Source organism: Populus euphratica, unplaced genomic scaffold (genome assembly GCF_000495115.2).
Source record: "Populus euphratica unplaced genomic scaffold, PopEup_1.0 scaffold28.1, whole genome shotgun sequence".
NCBI lineage: Eukaryota > Viridiplantae > Streptophyta > Magnoliopsida > Malpighiales > Salicaceae > Populus > Populus euphratica.
This window is the reverse complement of record NW_011499862.1, coordinates 1,248,663-1,266,879: the sequence shown is the minus strand read 5'-3', so window position 1 is coordinate 1,266,879 and position 18,217 is coordinate 1,248,663. Positions and strand designations below refer to the sequence as shown.

Below are 18,217 nucleotides of genomic sequence, written 5' to 3'. Positions count from 1 at the left end.
ATATTCCTCTCATTTTTCTTTCTCTTTTCTCTGGAAGATAAAAAAAAAAGATTGCGGCGTCACAAAGAATTGTGATTTTAGTATGTGTGCACAGTATTTTTAAAAGTTTTTTTTTTTCCTATGTCTTTTAGCTTTTTGGCATTTAGATATATGGTAATTATTGTTTTTAAAGTGTTTTTTAGGTAAAAATATATTAAAAAAAATTTAAAAAATTTTTAAAAATTATTTTTTATTGATTTAAAAAAATTAAAAGAATATTAATTAAAAATAAAAAATAAAAATCTTTTAATTTTTTTAACACAAAAACAATATTAAGCTGCAAATGATTTCCTGCATGCTAGCCCTTTTTTGGGTTCTTCCTAATCCTTGCATGATTTGTGCTCCATTCGTGCGAGCAAAGGGCGGAGGTATTTAAAGGGCTGAGATGAGATGTAGCCAAAATAGAAAAAGTATTTAAAGGGCTGAGATGAGCTGTAGCCCAAATAGAAAAAAATTATAAAAATACACAGTTAATTGAAAAGCATGCTTTTAAGAACAAAAATTAGGAAATAAAATATCTATTAAGTTTGGTTTTAACAGACCAAAAAGCAAATGGAGTTCTATCACATTTTTTGGCGACCACTAAATTATTTTTATAATTATTTTTCATAAAAATTTCAATTATCATAGTAAATTAAAAAAAAATTAATTTTTGAGTTTTTTTTCAAGTTTTAAAAAGACAACTTAAATTAAATATCGAAGTATAAAACTGATAAAAAAATAAACTTAAAAAATAAAATTCTAATAAATTTATTAAATCTAGGTTAATGTTTTAAATTTTCAACTCGTTAAATCCTAGATTTAGGCTCAACTAAAAAGCCAGATCAATGTTAAAGTATGAAATAATATATATATATATATATATATATTAATTTTAAAAACTTGCCAAGATTTAAAAATCATAAAAATAAAAAAATGAAGGATAAAATCATAATTTTTTTTAAATAAAATAAATAGTAATAAAAAAATAAAAATCAAATCCAATAAATTGAGAAATAAAAAGGGTATCAAATTGAAAACAAATTTAAATTCTATAAAATAATTCAAATAAAAAAATATAAATTGTATTTAACTCTGCTTTAGAATTTAAGGATAACTTTAAATCATTTAAAGTTAATACTATTTCCAAACTTGCTGAAAATTTTTATCATGAAGATTTCAATGAAGAAGAAATGTATTATTTGAAATCTCAACTAGAACATTTGTTAGATTGATGTGATTTATTATAAGAGCTTTCAAAATATATTTACTATTTTTGAATTATATCAAGGGTTAGCTGAAACAAATAAGTCATTGTATTATAATTTAATTGACAAGTTAATTCATCTTATTTTGACTTTGCCTATACTACCATTACAGAGTGGATGTTTTCAGCTATGAAACATGTTAAAAATATATTTTGCAATAGAATGAAAAAATAATTCTTAATGGATTCTATGATGATTTATATTGAACGAGAATTTGTTGAAAATAATGATTTGAATTCGATCATAGATGAATTTTATGCTACAAAACATCAAAAAATGCAATTTTAATAGTATATTTTATTTTTATTTTTAATTTTATATACTTTAAATTTTATTTTATTTATATTTTGTGTTATATATTTGGATTGAAATTTTATTATTAATTTGATAAATTTATATATAAAAATTAATAATTGATTTTAAAAAATAATTTTTATATATTTATAATATTATAACAAAGGATAGTAAATTTTTTTAGCTCCATTCTTGGTGTGAGCCACTTCTTTTTTTTTCCTTTTTTTCTTTGTAGGGTAGCTCATTACGACATTGTACGTTGGACTTGCAGACGCAAGATTTTGCATTCAGAATCTTCTTTCTTTGGAACAAAGAGAAGTCGGAATCTTCATGCCAACACGTGTAGCACTCCTATTCTCATTATGCTTCAAATTCTAATTAGCGAGTGGGATCATCCCTGAGCTTGTTCACACTGCAAAATTTGCAAAGTGCAGCAAACAGTCTAGGAATCCCACGTACAGAGAGGCATTATACTTAACTATCAAGGGAAAAGTACCTAAGGAATATCAAAACCGTGCCCTCAGAAGTAAGCATAACTTGAACTTCGTCCAAGGAAAAGGCATGCAGGAAGGTATCTTTTGAAACTTAACAGATAAAGCCCTTCTCTTGAAAGCTAACAAATCCCACATTCCCTCTGCTATAAAAGTTCTGTTAAAAAAATCACTCAAGCATCTCCTTTCTCCTCATCTTTAATTGCCCACATGATGGCCCTAGCTAATTTTCTTTTTATTGTATTCCTTCTACCTTCCCTTGAAGCTTTGTCCAATGTAATCCCAGCAGAAGATCAACAAGAATTAAATACACAAGCTTTGATCTTGCGGGCTTGTAGTCATGTTGAAAACCTGAGTTCATGCCTGTCAAATTTTCAAGCTGAGCTTCAAAAGAGTGGTCCTCCTACTGCACAGTCAATCATCCATGCTGCCCTTAGAGCTACGCTCGATGAAGCGAGGCGAGCCATCGATACGATTACAAAGTTCAATTCTTTGTCTATCAGCTATCGCGAACAAGTTGCGATCGAGGACTGCAAAGAACTTCTCGATTTCTCTGTATCTGAGTTAGCATGGTCCTTAATGGAGATGAACAAAATCCGAGCAGGCATGAAGAATGTTCATTATGAAGGAAACTTGAAAGCTTGGCTTAGCGCTGCATTAAGTAACCCAGATACATGCCTTGAAGGATTTGAAGGCACAGATCGACATCTCGAGAACTTTATCAGTGGAAGCATAAAACAAGTTACACAACTAATTGATAATGTGTTAGGTTTGTATACTCAGTTGCATATCTTACCCTTTAAACCTACACGAAATGATAATGCAACTACTACAAAGTCAAGTTCTGATAAGTTCCCAGAATGGATGACAGAAGGTGATCAAGAGCTTCTGGAAGGTAGTTCTCTTGGTATGCACGTAGATGCAATTGTGGCCCTCGATGGTAGCGGTCATTACCGTACCATTACGGAGGCCATTAATGAAGCTCCAAGTTATAGTACTCGAAGATATATCATATATGTGAAGAAGGGAGTTTATAGAGAAAATGTTGACATGAAGAGAAAGAAATCTTATATCATGCTCGTTGGGGATGGTATTGGGAAGACCGTGGTCACAGGCAATCGCAATTTCATGCAAGGATGGACTACCTTTAGAACTGCTACTGTGGGTGAGTACTCGGAAATTTGTGCATGCTGTTTATATTGCTTGTTTTTGCTCTACATGCTGATGTTTTTTCTGTGATGATTTTTTGCTTGCAGCGGTCTCTGGGAAGGGATTCATAGCAAGAGACATGACATTTAGTAACACGGCTGGACCATTAAACCATCAAGCTGTGGCCCTTCGAGTTGATTCGGACCAATCCGCCTTCTACCGATGCAGCATGGAAGGCTACCAAGACACCCTTTATGCCCACTCCCTCCGCCAATTTTACCGCGAATGCGAAATCCACGGAACCATAGATTACATCTTTGGCAATGGTGCAGCTGTGTTTCAAGAATGCAAGATCTACACTAGAGTGCCACTACCACTACAGAAGGTTACAATCACCGCTCAGGGAAGGAAAAACCCTCATCAAAGCACCGGATTCTCGATCCAAAACAGCTACATCTTTGCCTCGCAACCAACATACTTAGGGCGGCCATGGAAGCAATATTCCAGGACAGTTTTTATGAACACATACATGAGTGCTTTGGTCCAGCCTAGAGGGTGGCTAGAGTGGTATGGTAACTTTGCATTAGGCACGTTGTGGTATGGTGAGTATAAGAACCGTGGCCCTGGAGCATTACTATCTGGGCGGGTCAAATGGCCTGGTTACCACATTATTCAGGATGCTCGCACAGCTAAATTCTTTACGGTGGCGCAGTTCATCGATGGCATGTCATGGCTGCCATCCACCGGCATCAGGTTCACAGTAGGCTTGGGCAGTTAAGCTAGCATACATAGCACATGGTTTTGAAGCAAAGTGTTTGATTTCTATCTATATTTAATTTGTATTTGGATTGCAATTTAGGGGTCACACCTGGCCATGTCCAGCTAGTTGGGATCCAATATGCCCGTATTAATGTGTAAGTTTGACTATGATTAAATTTTAATTTCAAGGAATATAACTTAATGTTAAATTTGGTGTTTGTTCTTTTACCAAAAGAAAAGAAAAAAAAAGTGTTTACTCGACCATGCTTGCATAATTTGTCCAAGCCATGTAAAATAAACGCAACCTCGCTCTTGAAGAACCTTTGCATGCTTTCTTTCCTCATGTTCTTTTCTTCACCCTCTCTTGCAATCTCGTTTTCATCCATCGTTAACACACGGGATACCATTTGCGACAGCACACGCTTCCCTTATTTTTGCAAATCTTCTTTACCATATAATAAGCCTGGAACCATACAGGACTATGCTAAGATTTCCCTTCAACGATCTGTCACATGCTAAAAAATTTCTAGGTCTTGTTCAATATCACTCAAGGCTTCCCTCAACAATGCATAAGTCCACCATTCTTTCCCTTGAAGATTGCCTGTGCTTAGCTCAAGAAAACACAGATTTAAATGTCAGAGATAATAGAAACTCTGACGTCTAGTACTGGTGATGGCCTTTAAGGTTGCCAAGCTGATGATTTACCTTGCTTAGTGCGATTTTGACCAACCAAGAAACTTGCTTGGATGGGCTTCAATACACAACATCATCCTCAAGCATCAAGAATGTCCTGTTAGCTCCAATCTCAACAAGAACCATGCATTATAGTGTTGCGCTTGCAACACATTGCAACACTATAATGCATTATAGCTCCAATCTCGATAAACAAAATAAAGTTCTGAATCAAAATAAAAAATTTAAAAACTTTAGGGATCTAAAAGAAAATCAACATAGAATATGGGGACTAAATATAAATTTTACATGTGAGTTTGAAATTTGGCCACCATGCGTTTTCTTTTCTTTTCTCATTAAGTTGGTCCTTAGACTCTTAATTCTATCTTAATGCTAAAAATTGAGAGCATATCTAATTAAATTGCTCCACGATGAAGTTTTAAAATCTAAAACAAAACCTTTATATCTAAAAGAAATGCAATGATTAGATACTATCAATTGAAAAAACACAAAACAAAACTAATGATGAAATACTAGTTATATGACCCGCGCAATGTCACAGGTCAATTTTTTTATATAAAAAATATTAAAAAAAAACTAAAATTTAAAAGTGTTTGGTTTTTTTGCAAAGCTATATCCAAGAGTCTTGGATTTGAATATAATACCCGAACCAAAAATAATATTTATAATAACATTAAACTTGAATGACCTAAGTTTAAGTGGGTTTGACTGTAATACTAAACCCAAGTTTAAGTAGATTTGACTGTAATACTAAACCCAATAGTTTTGGATATGAGTTTGGATGTAAAGTTGTGTCATAAAAGTGTAATAATTAAATAGATCAATGAAAAAAAAACCAAAATGAAAAAAAAAACTGATGAAGAAAAAGAAAAAAAAATCTAAATTAACTGAGTTAACCCATCAAAACCTGTGATCCGTGTCATGAAAATCTAATAAATAAATAGAAAAAAAATTTAATATCAACAAAAAAAAAAAAAAAAAAGACATCAGTTTTTTACTGTGGATTGTACTGTGCAGTCAATAGTGAAAGACATAAAAAAAAATAAAGGTATCAGTTTTTTCACCATGGACTGGATACAATATTAAAAGATAAAATCTGAAGAATAAAACTAATGACGAAAAAGAAAAACAATCTGAATCAACTGGGTTAACTCGTTAATTCTGAGATCCGTGTCATGAAAGTATGATAATTAAACAGAATAAATTTAATATTAAAAAACTCAATTAAAAGAATAATTACAAAACAAAAAAAGAAGAAAAAAGAAACAAAGGCATAAGCCACAAATTTTTTTCTTGCATAAAAAATTATCAAAAAAGTCTAAGATCTAAGAGTGTTATGTTTTTTTTCAAAAATATACTCAAGAACCTTTGGTTTAACTGTAATGCTTGACCCAAGAGTAATATTTAAAATATTAATAATAATATTAAACTTGTATAACTCAAGTTTAAGTGAGTTTGATTGCAACACTGGACCCAAGAGCTTTGGATATGCATCTGGATGCAAGGTCGTGTCATAAAAGTATGATAATTAATAGATTAATTTATAAAAAAACAAAGAAAAAAACCAATAGGAAGAAAAAAAACTAATAAAAAAAGAAAATTTTTTTGAATTAATTGGGTTAACTCTTCAAATCAGGTTAACCCATCAAACCTTAGATGGATTAACCCTTAATTAACTGGGTTAACCTGTCAAACTCGGGATACGTGTCATGAAAACCTGATAATTAAATAGAAAAAAATTAACATTAACAAACTAAACTAAACAAAAAAAATTAATTAAAAAGAAAAAAACAAAAAAAATAAAATTATAGGTTAACTCATCAAACCAGGTTAATCCATCAAACTCGGGATCCGTGTCATGAAAGTTTGATAACTAAATAAAATGTTTTTTTTTACCAGTAACAAACTAAATTAAACAAAAACAATTCATCAAAAGAAAAATACACAAAGAAAAAAAGAAAAAAAACCATAAAAGCATAAAAAAATAAATTAAAAAATTAAAATATATATATATATATATATGTTATAATTTAATAATAATAATAATAATAATAATAATAATAATAATAATGGGGAAATAAGGGGGAAAGTAAAAGGCATGGAAAATGGGGAAAATTAAAAGCCGTGGGGAAGCTATAGTGTTTTCCCACTTAATAAAAAAGTTTGATGAACAAGAAATATCACTACCTCGCAGTCCACAATCCATAGTGAAATATGAGACGTTCTTCACTGCGTGGGTGAACAGTATTGTTTAACCCATGTCTTAAAGTTTATTTTCAATAACAATAACAAAAATAACAACTAGTAGAATTTGAGCATCTATCTTTATTCTTTGGAATTCGGATTGAACACCATGAATAATCATTTACGATTATACATGATGTTAAGATATCCGTGGCAGATGATTTGTGACAACAAATGCAATCGCACTATAAAGCTTTCCATAGTTGTTTCTGGTTGTAATTCCAGGCATTTGAGCCTTGTTCCTCGCCAGTTCATCCTCACATGCTTGGACATCATCACCGGCAACCAAGCTATCGTAGTTGGCTGAAAGAGGATCTTCACCTAGCTCCGACAGTGCACTTTTGAATGAAGCAGTGGCTGCTACGTAAGAGGACAAGCAAGTGTTGAGGGTTTCTTGTGATTCAGGTGGGGCATTCTTAAGTAGTTTCTTTATGTAATTTTGAGTATCAGCTGTATTGGAAATTCCTAACTGGAGACTAATTGTAGCGAGTTTGTTGATATCTGCAGAATCAGCTGGTGTTGAGGGTTTCTTGTGATTCAGGTGGGGCATTCTTAAGTAGTTTCTTTATGTAATTTTGAGTATCAGCTGTATTGGAAATTCCTAACTGGAGACTAATTGTAGCGAGTTTGTTGATATCTGCAGAATCAGCTGTGGGATCCAATTCAAGGGCATTGACACAATCATCATACGAGCCATGGGATTTTGCGGTTTCCTTGCAAATGTCTTGCATTAATTTGGAGGGAGCATTTGCTGCCTTTGAACCGGAAACAAAGGCCAACAACATGAACCTATGAGCTGCTAGGGAATACAATGGTCTGTTGCTGTGTGGTAAGGATAGATTTATTTGCATGGGATTCAGTGATTGGACAAAAAAGTTTTGAATGCCTTCTTCTTATATGTTTTTATAGCTGTAATAAGGTTAATTTTACTCGGCTAATCTTTGCTGATTTTTAACTTCCTTTTGCAGCTATTCTGATTTGTTAGTTTTTCTGTTAAAGATCTCATTTTAAATGTTAATTAGGGTTCATGAGAAAATATAGAATTATATATAGAAATTATCTAAAAGTCTTAAAACCCGACCAAAACCTTCCTTCTACACCAGAATATCCTTATTTATTATTTGGAAAAACAATTACATAAAAAACTTTTAAAAAAATAAGAGAAACGATGTTAAAATCATATTTTGTGATCTTTTATGCATCAAGATTTAAGTTCACTAAGAACTTAAATTAATACCAGTCAATATTCTGCTATAAAACTATAAAATCAATTAAGATTTGATTCAGAGGAACTGCTGCATGCTATAAATATCCTTAGCACAATTAATAAATGACAATTTATCAACTAAATATTTACTTTCGATTTCCTCCATGTTTCCTCAATATATCCCCTCAAATTCATGGCGATTTTAATAAAAAAATTTCATGACTTGGATATCTATATATAAAGATAATATTGAAATCTTAATGATCATTTTGAAAAATAATCTCAATAAGCTAAGCCTATTAAAGCCAACAAAAATAAAATAAAATTCTATGACACAATATATAGGAATATAACCAAACAATTATAAAAATAAATTACAATAATGAATTATTCAAAATCATATAGTACTTGATAATCTCCCTTATGTATGATCCTATATGTAAGTCTAATCAACCATCCCCTTCTTGCATTTTTAGTAGTGTTAGTGTTGTAATCTATTTTTAGATCCTTCTATAAAAAAAAAGAGAAAATATAAAAAAATAAAAAATAAAAAATATATGTTAAAAAAATTAACAATGAAAAAAAAGATGATAGGACGCTAAAAAATAGTTAAAAATTGGTTGAGAAGGTTCAAAAATACAAATATTAAAATTTAACGATATTTTATTGACTGATGAGAGCTCTATTGACAATGAAAATTCAATTTGAGAAAGAAAAACCTAAAATCAGATATTTATGAACTCAATTAAATTTTATTGAAGATTTAATTGAATTTATGGGGGATATGATTACAATAAATATTAATTTTGAAGTCAATTTAGGTTTTAATTGGAAGAAATTAAAGTTTTTGGATCAAGTTATAATTTATGAGAATTAATTTGATCAAATCAAGGCTTAATTATATAAATATTAAAATTTGATGGCCAATTAGAAATGTAATTGAAAAAATCCAAAACCAAGGACCAAATTGGAAAAGACACGTAAATAGAGGGGTTGTAATTAAAACAGAATCAGGGGTCAAATTGAAAAAATAAAAAGTTTATTGAGCAATTGAGGGTTAAATTGCATAAATCCAAAACCAAAAATCAATTTGGAAAAGGTGGCTAGCCAACTTCAGAGTCGACGATTGAATTTTATAAGAATGCAATTAAATTAATTTTTACAATAAAAATTGAAATTGAGAACTCGACTAAACAAATCTCAAATTGAAAACCAATGTGAATTTTAACACATTTTGTCATCCTTTTCTTTTAAATAAAAGACGCATTTTGTCAAAAACAACATAGTTTCATACACTGTTAAAAAAAAAGAGAGCCTAAAACGGTGCTATTTTGAATAGCACTTAACCTTTTTTCTTCCCCTAGACATGTAAAAAACAGGGAAAGAAGAAAGTTTTATTTTCCTGTTTTCACTACCTTCCCTTTCTCCTATAACTCAAAAAGACGCTGACTAAGGACCTTTCCACCTGTAAAACGTCCTACGTGTTAAAGTTAGGGAACGAGGCGTCCCTAGGATGGTAGAAGAGCAGCTGAACAGTGACCACCTCAACTACGTTTCACCCCTACGCCATTGACTGGGCAAGAATGTAGGCCTCCTTTCTTCCTTATAAATATAGGGGAGAAAGAAGGCCACTAGAGGATGAAAAAAAGAAAAGAGGGAGAAAAAGAGAAGGATATAAGAAAAAAGAAGAAAAAACAGAGAGACAGAGAGCAAAAAGAAAACAAAAAAAAATGAAACTGGTCATGTATCGACTCGCAGCTCCCATTGCTTGTGCAATGTCTGGTCTTGTACATATCATGACAAACATTAAACTTTCCACTGCTGATGCATACGGTACTCGAGACATCTCCATCCTCTCTGCTTCATTGCTAGGAGACATATTAGAGGATAATTTGAAGTTAATAGGAAGTGGGGTGGAAATTGACTTACAATCTTAAATGTTGAAGCGTCGCAAGATCTTCTTCAAATAATTCTTCTGAGAAAGCCAAATCTTCCTCTTACTTCTATCTCGGTAAATTTGCATCCCTAAAATCTTGTTTGCTAGTCCCAAGTCCTTCATATCAAACTCCCTAGCCAATTGTGTCGTTAATTCTTGGACTCGACTTTTGTTGGGGCCTATCACCAACATGTCATCCACGTACAACAACAGAATGATGAAAACATCATCTTCCTCAAACCTCTTGTAATACGTACAATGGTCTGAACTGAGTCTATTGTACCTAAGGCTAATTATGAAGAAATCAAATCTCTTATATCAACACCTCGGCGCCTGTTTGAGACCGTATAGAGATTTGTTCAACTTGCAAACCAAGTTCTCCTTACTTGTTTCAGCAAAACCCTCTAATTAGAGCATATAAATTTCTTCTTCAAGTTCTCCATGAAGAAATGCAGTTTTCACATTTAACTACTCTAAGTGAAGATCAAATATAGCATACATTGCCAAGACTACTCTAATTGTAGTGAGTCCTACCACCGGAGAAAATATCTTGTTGAAGTCTATTCCTTCTTTCTGAGCATATCCTTTCACCACCAATCTTACACGATAGCGCTCCACTTGATCGTTACCATCACGCTTTATCTTGTAAACCTATTTATTTAAATGGCCTTTCTTTCTTGTGTTAGTGGAACAAGATCCCAAGTATTATTCTTGTGCAGAGCTTCAATCTCCTCTTGCATTGCTGTCATCCACATAGATACATCTGTGCTTTTGATAGCCTCGTGGAAAGTTGATGGCTCTCCATCCCCTGTTAGAAGACAGTATGCAATGTTACTCTTAGTAACATATTCTGAGTGCCAGACCGGTGGTCTTCTTTCACGAGTCGACCGCCGAACTTCAGGAGTTTCAGACTCTATTTGTTCTTACTCTTCATGATCTGATGCAGCTTCAAAAGAAGTATTATTTTAAGTATTTTCCATCTGGACTGCTGTAGTCTCTTTTAAAATGCTATTATCTTCCTCCATTTGCATTTTACCTTCTGCAAATATGACATCTCTACTGATGACCACCTTGTGGGCAGTGGGATCCCACAAGTGATACCCCTTCACTCCATCAGCATATCCTAAGAATACACATTTTCTGGATTTTGAATCCAGTTTGCTAACTTCATGTGTATTATACATCACGTACACAGGACTTCCAAATATATGCAATCGAGAATAATCAACTGGTTTTTCAGTCCACATCTCCATTAGTGTCTTCAGTTCAATTGCAGTTGATGGAGATCGATTTATCACATAATAGGCGGTATTGACTACTTCTGCCCAGAATGACTTTCTTAGACCTGCAGCCTTCAACATTGCTCTTGTTCTTTCTAATAGAGTCTTGTTCATCCGCTCTGCCACTCCATTTTGTTGTGGGGTGTATGCCGTTGTGAACTACCTTTTGATACCTTTATGTTGACAGAAGTTATCAAATTCATCACTAATATATTCTCCTCCATTGTCAGTCTTCAAACACTTGATCTTCTTTTCAGATTCAAGTTCCACCCGCGCTTTGAAAGTTTTAAAGACTGCAAGCACATCTGCCTTCCTTCTAATTGGATACACCTAACATCTCCTAGAGAAATCATATATGAATGATACAAAGTATCTTGCTCCCCCCAAGGATACAACCGGTGCTTGCCAAACATCAGAGTGAATAAGGTCTAAGATGTATTTGCTATTAGTTGTTGATGTGCCAAATTTTAACCTGTGTTGTTTACTTATAACACAGTGCTCACAAAAAGGTAAAGTAACCTTTGTAAGCCTAGGGAGTAACTTCTGATCAGAGAGAACCTTTAAACCTTTCTCTGACATGTGACCTAGTTTTTGATGCCACATCATTGTCTTCTCTTCTGCAGGATTGGCTGATGCGATTGATGCTTCTACCTCAAGATGTGTTTCTCATATTAAAGCAAATATATTTGCAACTGTCTTTCTTGCCTTTAAAACCACCAGCGCTCCTTTGATGATTTTCATAATTCCATTATCTATTCGAATCTTACAGCCAAGACTATCAAATTGTCCTATGGACAAAAGATTCTTCTTTAAGTCTTTCACATGTTGCACTTCTAAAATAGTACGAATTAGGCCATCATACATCTTCAATTTGATGGTGCCAATACCAACAATCTTTAAAGCATGATTGTCACCCATGAACATTTTACCTCCAGAGATGGGTTTATATGTATGAAACCAATCTTAATTAGGAGTCATATGCCATGTTGCTCTTGAATCCATTAGCCAGACCTTAGTGAGCTCTTCTCTATCTGTAGAGATTGTTGCTACTTCACTATATAAAACCTCTCCATCTTCGGAGGTGCTTGCAACATATCCTTGAGGTTTTGATGACTCTACAATATTTTCTATACCTTTTTTAAACCAACAATATTTTTTGAAGTGCCCTTTTCTACTACAGTTGTAGCATTTCATAGTCTTCTTACTTCTTGATTTGGACCTCCACTGCCTTTGACTCCCACTGGAGCCACGCTCCGTTGATCTTCCTCTTGACACCAACAATGCCTCTGCTTGGTTTGAACTGTTTCTGTCTTCTTTATTTTTGAGCCTATTTTCTTCTTCTAAGATAGCAGCTGCAACATCATCGAAGACTAAATAGTCTGAGAGGATATTATTTGTCAAGTTGATAATAAGCTGATCATATGAATCAGAAAGACTTTGAAGTAGAAGTTATGCACATTCATTTTCCTCTATTTGTTGACCCAACGTAGTGAGTTATGAAAATAGAGTTCTTATTGTGTTGATGTGGTCAGTCATCGACGTGGTTTCTGCCATTCGAAGGGTATAAAGTCTCCGCTTTAAGAAAATCTTGTTGTGCAAAGACTTAGACTCGTATAGCTTTGTTAGAGTCTCCCATATCTCCTTAGCTATTTTCTTCTCCGCCACACTTGATAATACTTCATCGGTTAATGCTAAATGTATGTTAGCAATAACATTGCCATCCATCTCATTCCATTTTGTATTATCAGTGATCTCCTCGGGTCAATCTCCAATTGCTGCTAAGCAATTGTCTTTCCTTAAAATTGCCTTGATTCTTATTTTCCATAGTGAGAAATTGCTCCCTTTAAACCTCTCAATCTCGTACTTTGCTGTCATTATATTCACCGAGATCTATTCAACTATCACTGTTTCACTGATCTGCAACGTATATATAAATAGTATCATGTGAATAATACTTCACTAAGTAAGTTCCCAAGAAAGATTGGAGGGGTCACAAACGGTCCCGTTTAAAACCCAATCTCCTTAGACAGAACTTCTTGATTGTATTTAATCACCACACTTCTTTTCTATATACACCAACAGTAACAATGTAAACAATATCGTATAGATGAATAATGCTATATAGGTGAATAGTGTCGTAGACGTGAATAGTGTCGTAGACGTGAATAGTAACCGTATACACGAATAACTTTTGTGTATTAACAACACCAATCAAAAGGCTCTGATACCACTTGTAAGGACTTATGGACACCACCTATCTCCACATTGGTATGATATTGTCCACTTTGAGCCTAAGCACTCATAGATTTGCTCTTGGATTATACTTAAAAGGCCCCATACCAATGGCACTTGTAAGGACTTATGGACACCACCTATCTCCACATTGGTATGATATTGTCCACTTTGAACCTAAGCCCTCATGGATTTGCTCTTGGGTTATACCCAAAAGGCCTCATACCAATGGAGATATTTGTCCATCCTTATATACCCTTAATTCTCCCCATTTTTAACCAATGTGGGACTTTGGTCGCATATCCAACAATCCTTCCCTCGAACAAAGGACCATCGAGCCTTTCCTCAAATGATTATTTATCCATCCACTCTCTACCAACTAGGATTTTTCATTCTCTACTTCTCTCTACTTCATCGTGTTAGGGTCAGGACACGTCCATGAAACATCCGGAGCACACCGCCTATCCAATAGAGCTGATCCATGGATCACATCGTGATTTAATTAGGGCCCACCACCTTTTGTTTGGCATTCTGAGGATTCATCCATCATGGCTAACTCTGGGGCATGGCTCTGATACCATTTGTAAGGATTATGAACACCACTTATCTCCACATTGATATAATATTGTCCACTTTGGGCCTAAACCCTCATGGATTTGCTCTTGGGTTATACCCAAAAGGCCTCATACCAATGAAGATATTTGTTCATCCTTATATATCCTTGATCCTCCCCATTTCTAACTAACGTGGAACTTTGATCGCATACCTAACAATATATATGTATATAACATTAGAACCAGGAAGAGGCAGTGAGAAATCAAGCTGATAAATGGAGTTCTAAAGGAGACCAAGAAACCACATATATACAGGGGATGTTTGGTTTCATATTTGGTAACGCAGCAGATGTGTTCCAGGATTGCGCAGATTTATCCGCGATTTCCACTGGACAAACAGTACACTGCCATAAATGCTAAAGGCGGATTTGATCCTAACCAAAGCACTGGCACTTGGATACATGATTGTGTCATTGAGGCCGCTGATGGCTAGGCCTCAGGTAATGGTACTACAAACACATAACTAGGTAGGCCATGCAGGGAGTATCCTGAACTGTTTACGTGCAGTCGTTTATTAATAAGTTGATGGAACAAGCCGGTTGAGCAGCATGGTCTGAAGATTTTGCTCCTCAGCACGCTTTATTATGCAGAATTCAATAACATCGGTCCAGGATCAGACAGCAACAGGAGTGCCTTATGTTTGATGGTTTATCTAGAATTTTTTCTTTTCTTTTTTCAGACATAATTATTGATAGAATTTAAGTCACTGTCTTCAAATTCAATCACTTAGCGCGGCATTAGCCCCAGTGGAACCTATCAGGTATCAAATGTTAGGATGCAGTTTGTTCTGATAAGAAGAAATATTTTTCTGAAGAGATCACCTTTCAATTATTTTGCAAGCATGGGTTGAATTTCTATAATAAACTATTCGAGTTGAATTGAAATTAATTTCAGACATATTGTCCTGCTAAAAAAAGAATATTCTAGTGACATGTCAAATTAATACCAGTTAATTCAATAACCTTTTTCATTGCTCTTCCGGCTATAAATTCTGCAAGAACATTCAAGTGTGCACGTAAGGGTTTTCAATTCTTGTAATAGAAATGTTGAGTTTTCGGTTCATACAATGAAGCTCTGCATCATAACACCAACATATTCTTTCTGTCAGTTGCTACTGAGTTGCCATGTACTATAGAGCAATGCTAAAATATGACCTCAGAATTGACCACTGGAGCATATAGCAAACAGATAAGCTCAATGCGTGCATCTAAGTTTAAAAATAAACAGACTATTTTTTCTTAAAATATGGATGGTGTATATGCTAGATGGTAGAGTACGAGCATTTACCAACCATTTATCCATCATTAGAACAGCTACAGATAAGTGGTCAATGGCCTAAAATTAAGACGAAATACCAATAAAAATGTTCCTCGAAACTTCAAGCGGTGAAGCTCCATATTTAGAAAACAACGACAATGTTCTAGCTTGTCTCTGGTTGTCTCTTTGTCCTCTGTGCCTCAAATTTTGTAACAGACTTGACCAACTTTGGAAGCCTATCGTTCTTCAAGTCTCTTATAAATATATATTCCTCTTTCTAAGATCACTTCAACTCGGTCTTTCAGGTTTCAAATTAAGGGGAAGGCTAGTTAACTGAGCTTTACCCCTCTTTCTTGAGCCTTTAGCAGCTAAAAGAAAACAGAAGGAAGGAAAAGAGAGTGATCAGATTGAGCATTTTATTTTCCTTTCTTAATATTGAAAGTTATTTCTCTATAAATATTATTATTTTTTCGATAAAAATGTATTCCGGGGATGATTCAAAGAGAAAGAGGAGATTGGCCATTATCGGCGTCTCTTCTATGCTCTTGGTAGCTATGGTTGTAGCTGTGACCGTTGGCGTTGGCCTTAACAATGACGGTAATGACGACCTCAATGGCAGCAGTCATAAAAGCACTAGTCAGGTTTCTGCCTCGGTGAAAGCCGTCAAAGCAATTTGCCAGCCCACTGATTACAGAAAAACATGTGAAGAAAGCCTCCAAAAAGCTGCTGGAAACACCACCAATCCTAAGGAGTTGATCAAAATAGCATTCAAGATTGCAGAGAAGCAAATTAATGAGGCTTCCGAGAAATCAAAGCTTTTGGAGGAACTCTCAAAGGATGCAAGAACCCGAGGGGCTCTTCAGAGCTGCAAAGAGCTTATGAACATGTCTGCTGGTGAGCTCAAGCAATCTCTTAACAAAGTAACGGATTTTGATCTTAGTGAGTTAGAGACATTGATGGCAGATGTTAAGACCTGGCTTAGTGCTTCCATCACATATCAAGAGACTTGCTTGGACGGGTTTGAAAACACAACCACTGATGCTGGAAAGAAAATGAAGAAGGGAATGAAGCTGGGCATGGAGCTTAGCGCCAATCTCCTTGACATCGTTTCCGGGATCTCTTCCGCAATCCCTTCATTGGAAAGTTTCACCCACCGCCGCCTTCTTCAAGACGATCTACCTGTTCTTGGCCATGGTGATCAATTCCCCACGTGGACTGACTTTGGAACCCGCAGGCTCCTAGCTGCACCCGTTTCGAAGATTAAGGCTGACATTGTTGTGGCCAAGGATGGAAGTGGAGATTTCTCAACTATCAGAGAAGCATTGAAACATGTTCCCATCAAGAGCAAAAAGGCCTTTGTGTTACACATAAAGGCAGGAGTTTATCAAGAGTACCTTGAGATCAGTAAGGGCATGATTAACTTGGTGGTGATAGGAGATGGCAGGGAAAATACTCGCATCATCGGAAACAAGAACTTTGTTGATGGAATCAACACTTTCCACACCGCAACAGTAGGTATGTAAGCCTGGTCTATTTTGAGAATTCTCTATGTTCTTCCCAAATCTAACACATTTCCACTATTATATATGTCCTGGAATTTCATGAATTGCCTGCAGCTGTCCTCGGAGATAACTTTGTGGCCAAGAATATTGGTTTCGAGAACAATGCTGGTGCCATCAAACATCAGGCTGTGGCGTTGAGAGTTTCGGCTGATTACGCTGTCTTCTACAACTGCTCAATGGACGGACACCAGGATACATTATACACACATGCCAAACGTCAGTTCTACCGAGACTGCAGCATCTCCGGCACCATTGACTTCGTCTTCGGTGATGCTTCTGCAGTCTTCCAAAACTGCAAATTCTTGGTCCGCAAGCCATTGGAAAACCAGCAGTGCATTGTGACTGCTCAAGGCAGGAAAATGAGGAGGCAGCCATCAGCTCTTATCATCCAAAACAGCACTATCACAGCTCACCCTGACCTATTCCCTGAAAGAAAACAATTCAAGTCATACCTCGGCCGTCCATGGAAGGAATACTCAAGAACAATCATCATGGAGTCATTTATCGACGATCTCATCCAACCCGAAGGATGGTTGCCTTGGCTCGGAACTTTCGGACTCAAGACTTGTTGGTACACAGAGTTCAACAACTACGGTCCTGGTTCTAGCAAGAATCTTCGTGTGAAGTGGAATGGAATCAAGACCATCAACCGTCAACATGCCATGGATTTCACACCAGGAAGGTTCCTAAAGGGTGATTCCTGGATCAAGGCCACCGGGATCCCCTACACACCTTTCTTGGTCAGAAAATAAGCTTCAAAAAGGGATTGATTTAAGAGAGTTTTTCTTTTTTTTCTTCTTCTTCTTTCAAATTTTAACAATCTCTGTTTGTCTTTAATGCCAATTAATGCTCCCCGTGAATAGACGTAAACCAAATTCTACCATTGATCATTAGTGACAAAAATCATTGATTTAGATTAATTAATCCTCTCCCTCTCCATTGATCTTTTTTCAAGTATTGCAGATGAAAAACAAATTTTTTCTTCTTCTCATTTACAAGTAATGCTCTAGCTAAAACATTGATTAAATTGATTAAGTACTGCTAATTAATTATCATTTAATTGCCTAAATTAAAATGTAAAATGTAGAGTCATAAAAAAAAATTAAGAGAGTTTTTACCTGTCTATGATAGATGGACAAAATGATCATTTTCAGGTATCCAAATAATGTCTGCTATGAATTTTATACAGTATCCATACCACAAAACTCGAAAA

At 34.9% G+C, this 18,217-nt stretch overlaps 3 protein-coding genes across 3 annotated transcripts; 2 read left to right on the top strand and 1 right to left on the bottom strand.

Moving 5' to 3' along the window:
* Positions 1-2,210: 2,210 nt before the first annotated feature.
* LOC105125118 (putative pectinesterase/pectinesterase inhibitor 22) lies at positions 2,211-4,188 on the top strand. Its single transcript, XM_011025421.1, has 2 exons — positions 2,211-3,236; positions 3,328-4,188. Exons 1-2 carry the CDS (start codon positions 2,282-2,284, stop codon positions 3,996-3,998), a joined length of 1,626 nt encoding a protein of 541 aa, XP_011023723.1. The 5' UTR covers positions 2,211-2,281; the 3' UTR covers positions 3,999-4,188.
* Positions 4,189-7,055: 2,867 nt separating this feature from the next.
* Positions 7,056-7,466, bottom strand: LOC105125251 (uncharacterized). The gene has a single exon (XM_011025616.1). It carries the CDS (start codon positions 7,464-7,466, stop codon positions 7,056-7,058), a length of 411 nt encoding a protein of 136 aa, XP_011023918.1.
* Positions 7,467-15,860: 8,394 nt separating this feature from the next.
* Positions 15,861-17,756, top strand: LOC105125114 (probable pectinesterase/pectinesterase inhibitor 21). The gene is made up of 2 exons (XM_011025416.1): positions 15,861-16,957; positions 17,059-17,756. Exons 1-2 carry the CDS (start codon positions 15,922-15,924, stop codon positions 17,754-17,756), a joined length of 1,734 nt encoding a protein of 577 aa, XP_011023718.1. The 5' UTR covers positions 15,861-15,921.
* The last annotated feature ends 461 nt before the right edge of the window (positions 17,757-18,217 follow it).

Excerpts from the sequence above, each read along its gene's own strand:
- LOC105125118 (XM_011025421.1), top strand. The coding sequence starts at position 2,282 with ATGATGGCCCTAGCTAATTTTCTTTTTATTGTATTCCTTCTACCTTCC. Across the intron at positions 3,237-3,327 it reads CTTTAGAACTGCTACTGTGG|CGGTCTCTGGGAAGGGATTC; the intron begins GTGAGTACTCGG and ends TTTTGCTTGCAG.
- LOC105125251 (XM_011025616.1), bottom strand. The coding sequence starts at position 7,466 with ATGCCCCACCTGAATCACAAGAAACCCTCAACACCAGCTGATTCTGCA.
- LOC105125114 (XM_011025416.1), top strand. The coding sequence starts at position 15,922 with ATGTATTCCGGGGATGATTCAAAGAGAAAGAGGAGATTGGCCATTATC. Across the intron at positions 16,958-17,058 it reads TTTCCACACCGCAACAGTAG|CTGTCCTCGGAGATAACTTT; the intron begins GTATGTAAGCCT and ends AATTGCCTGCAG.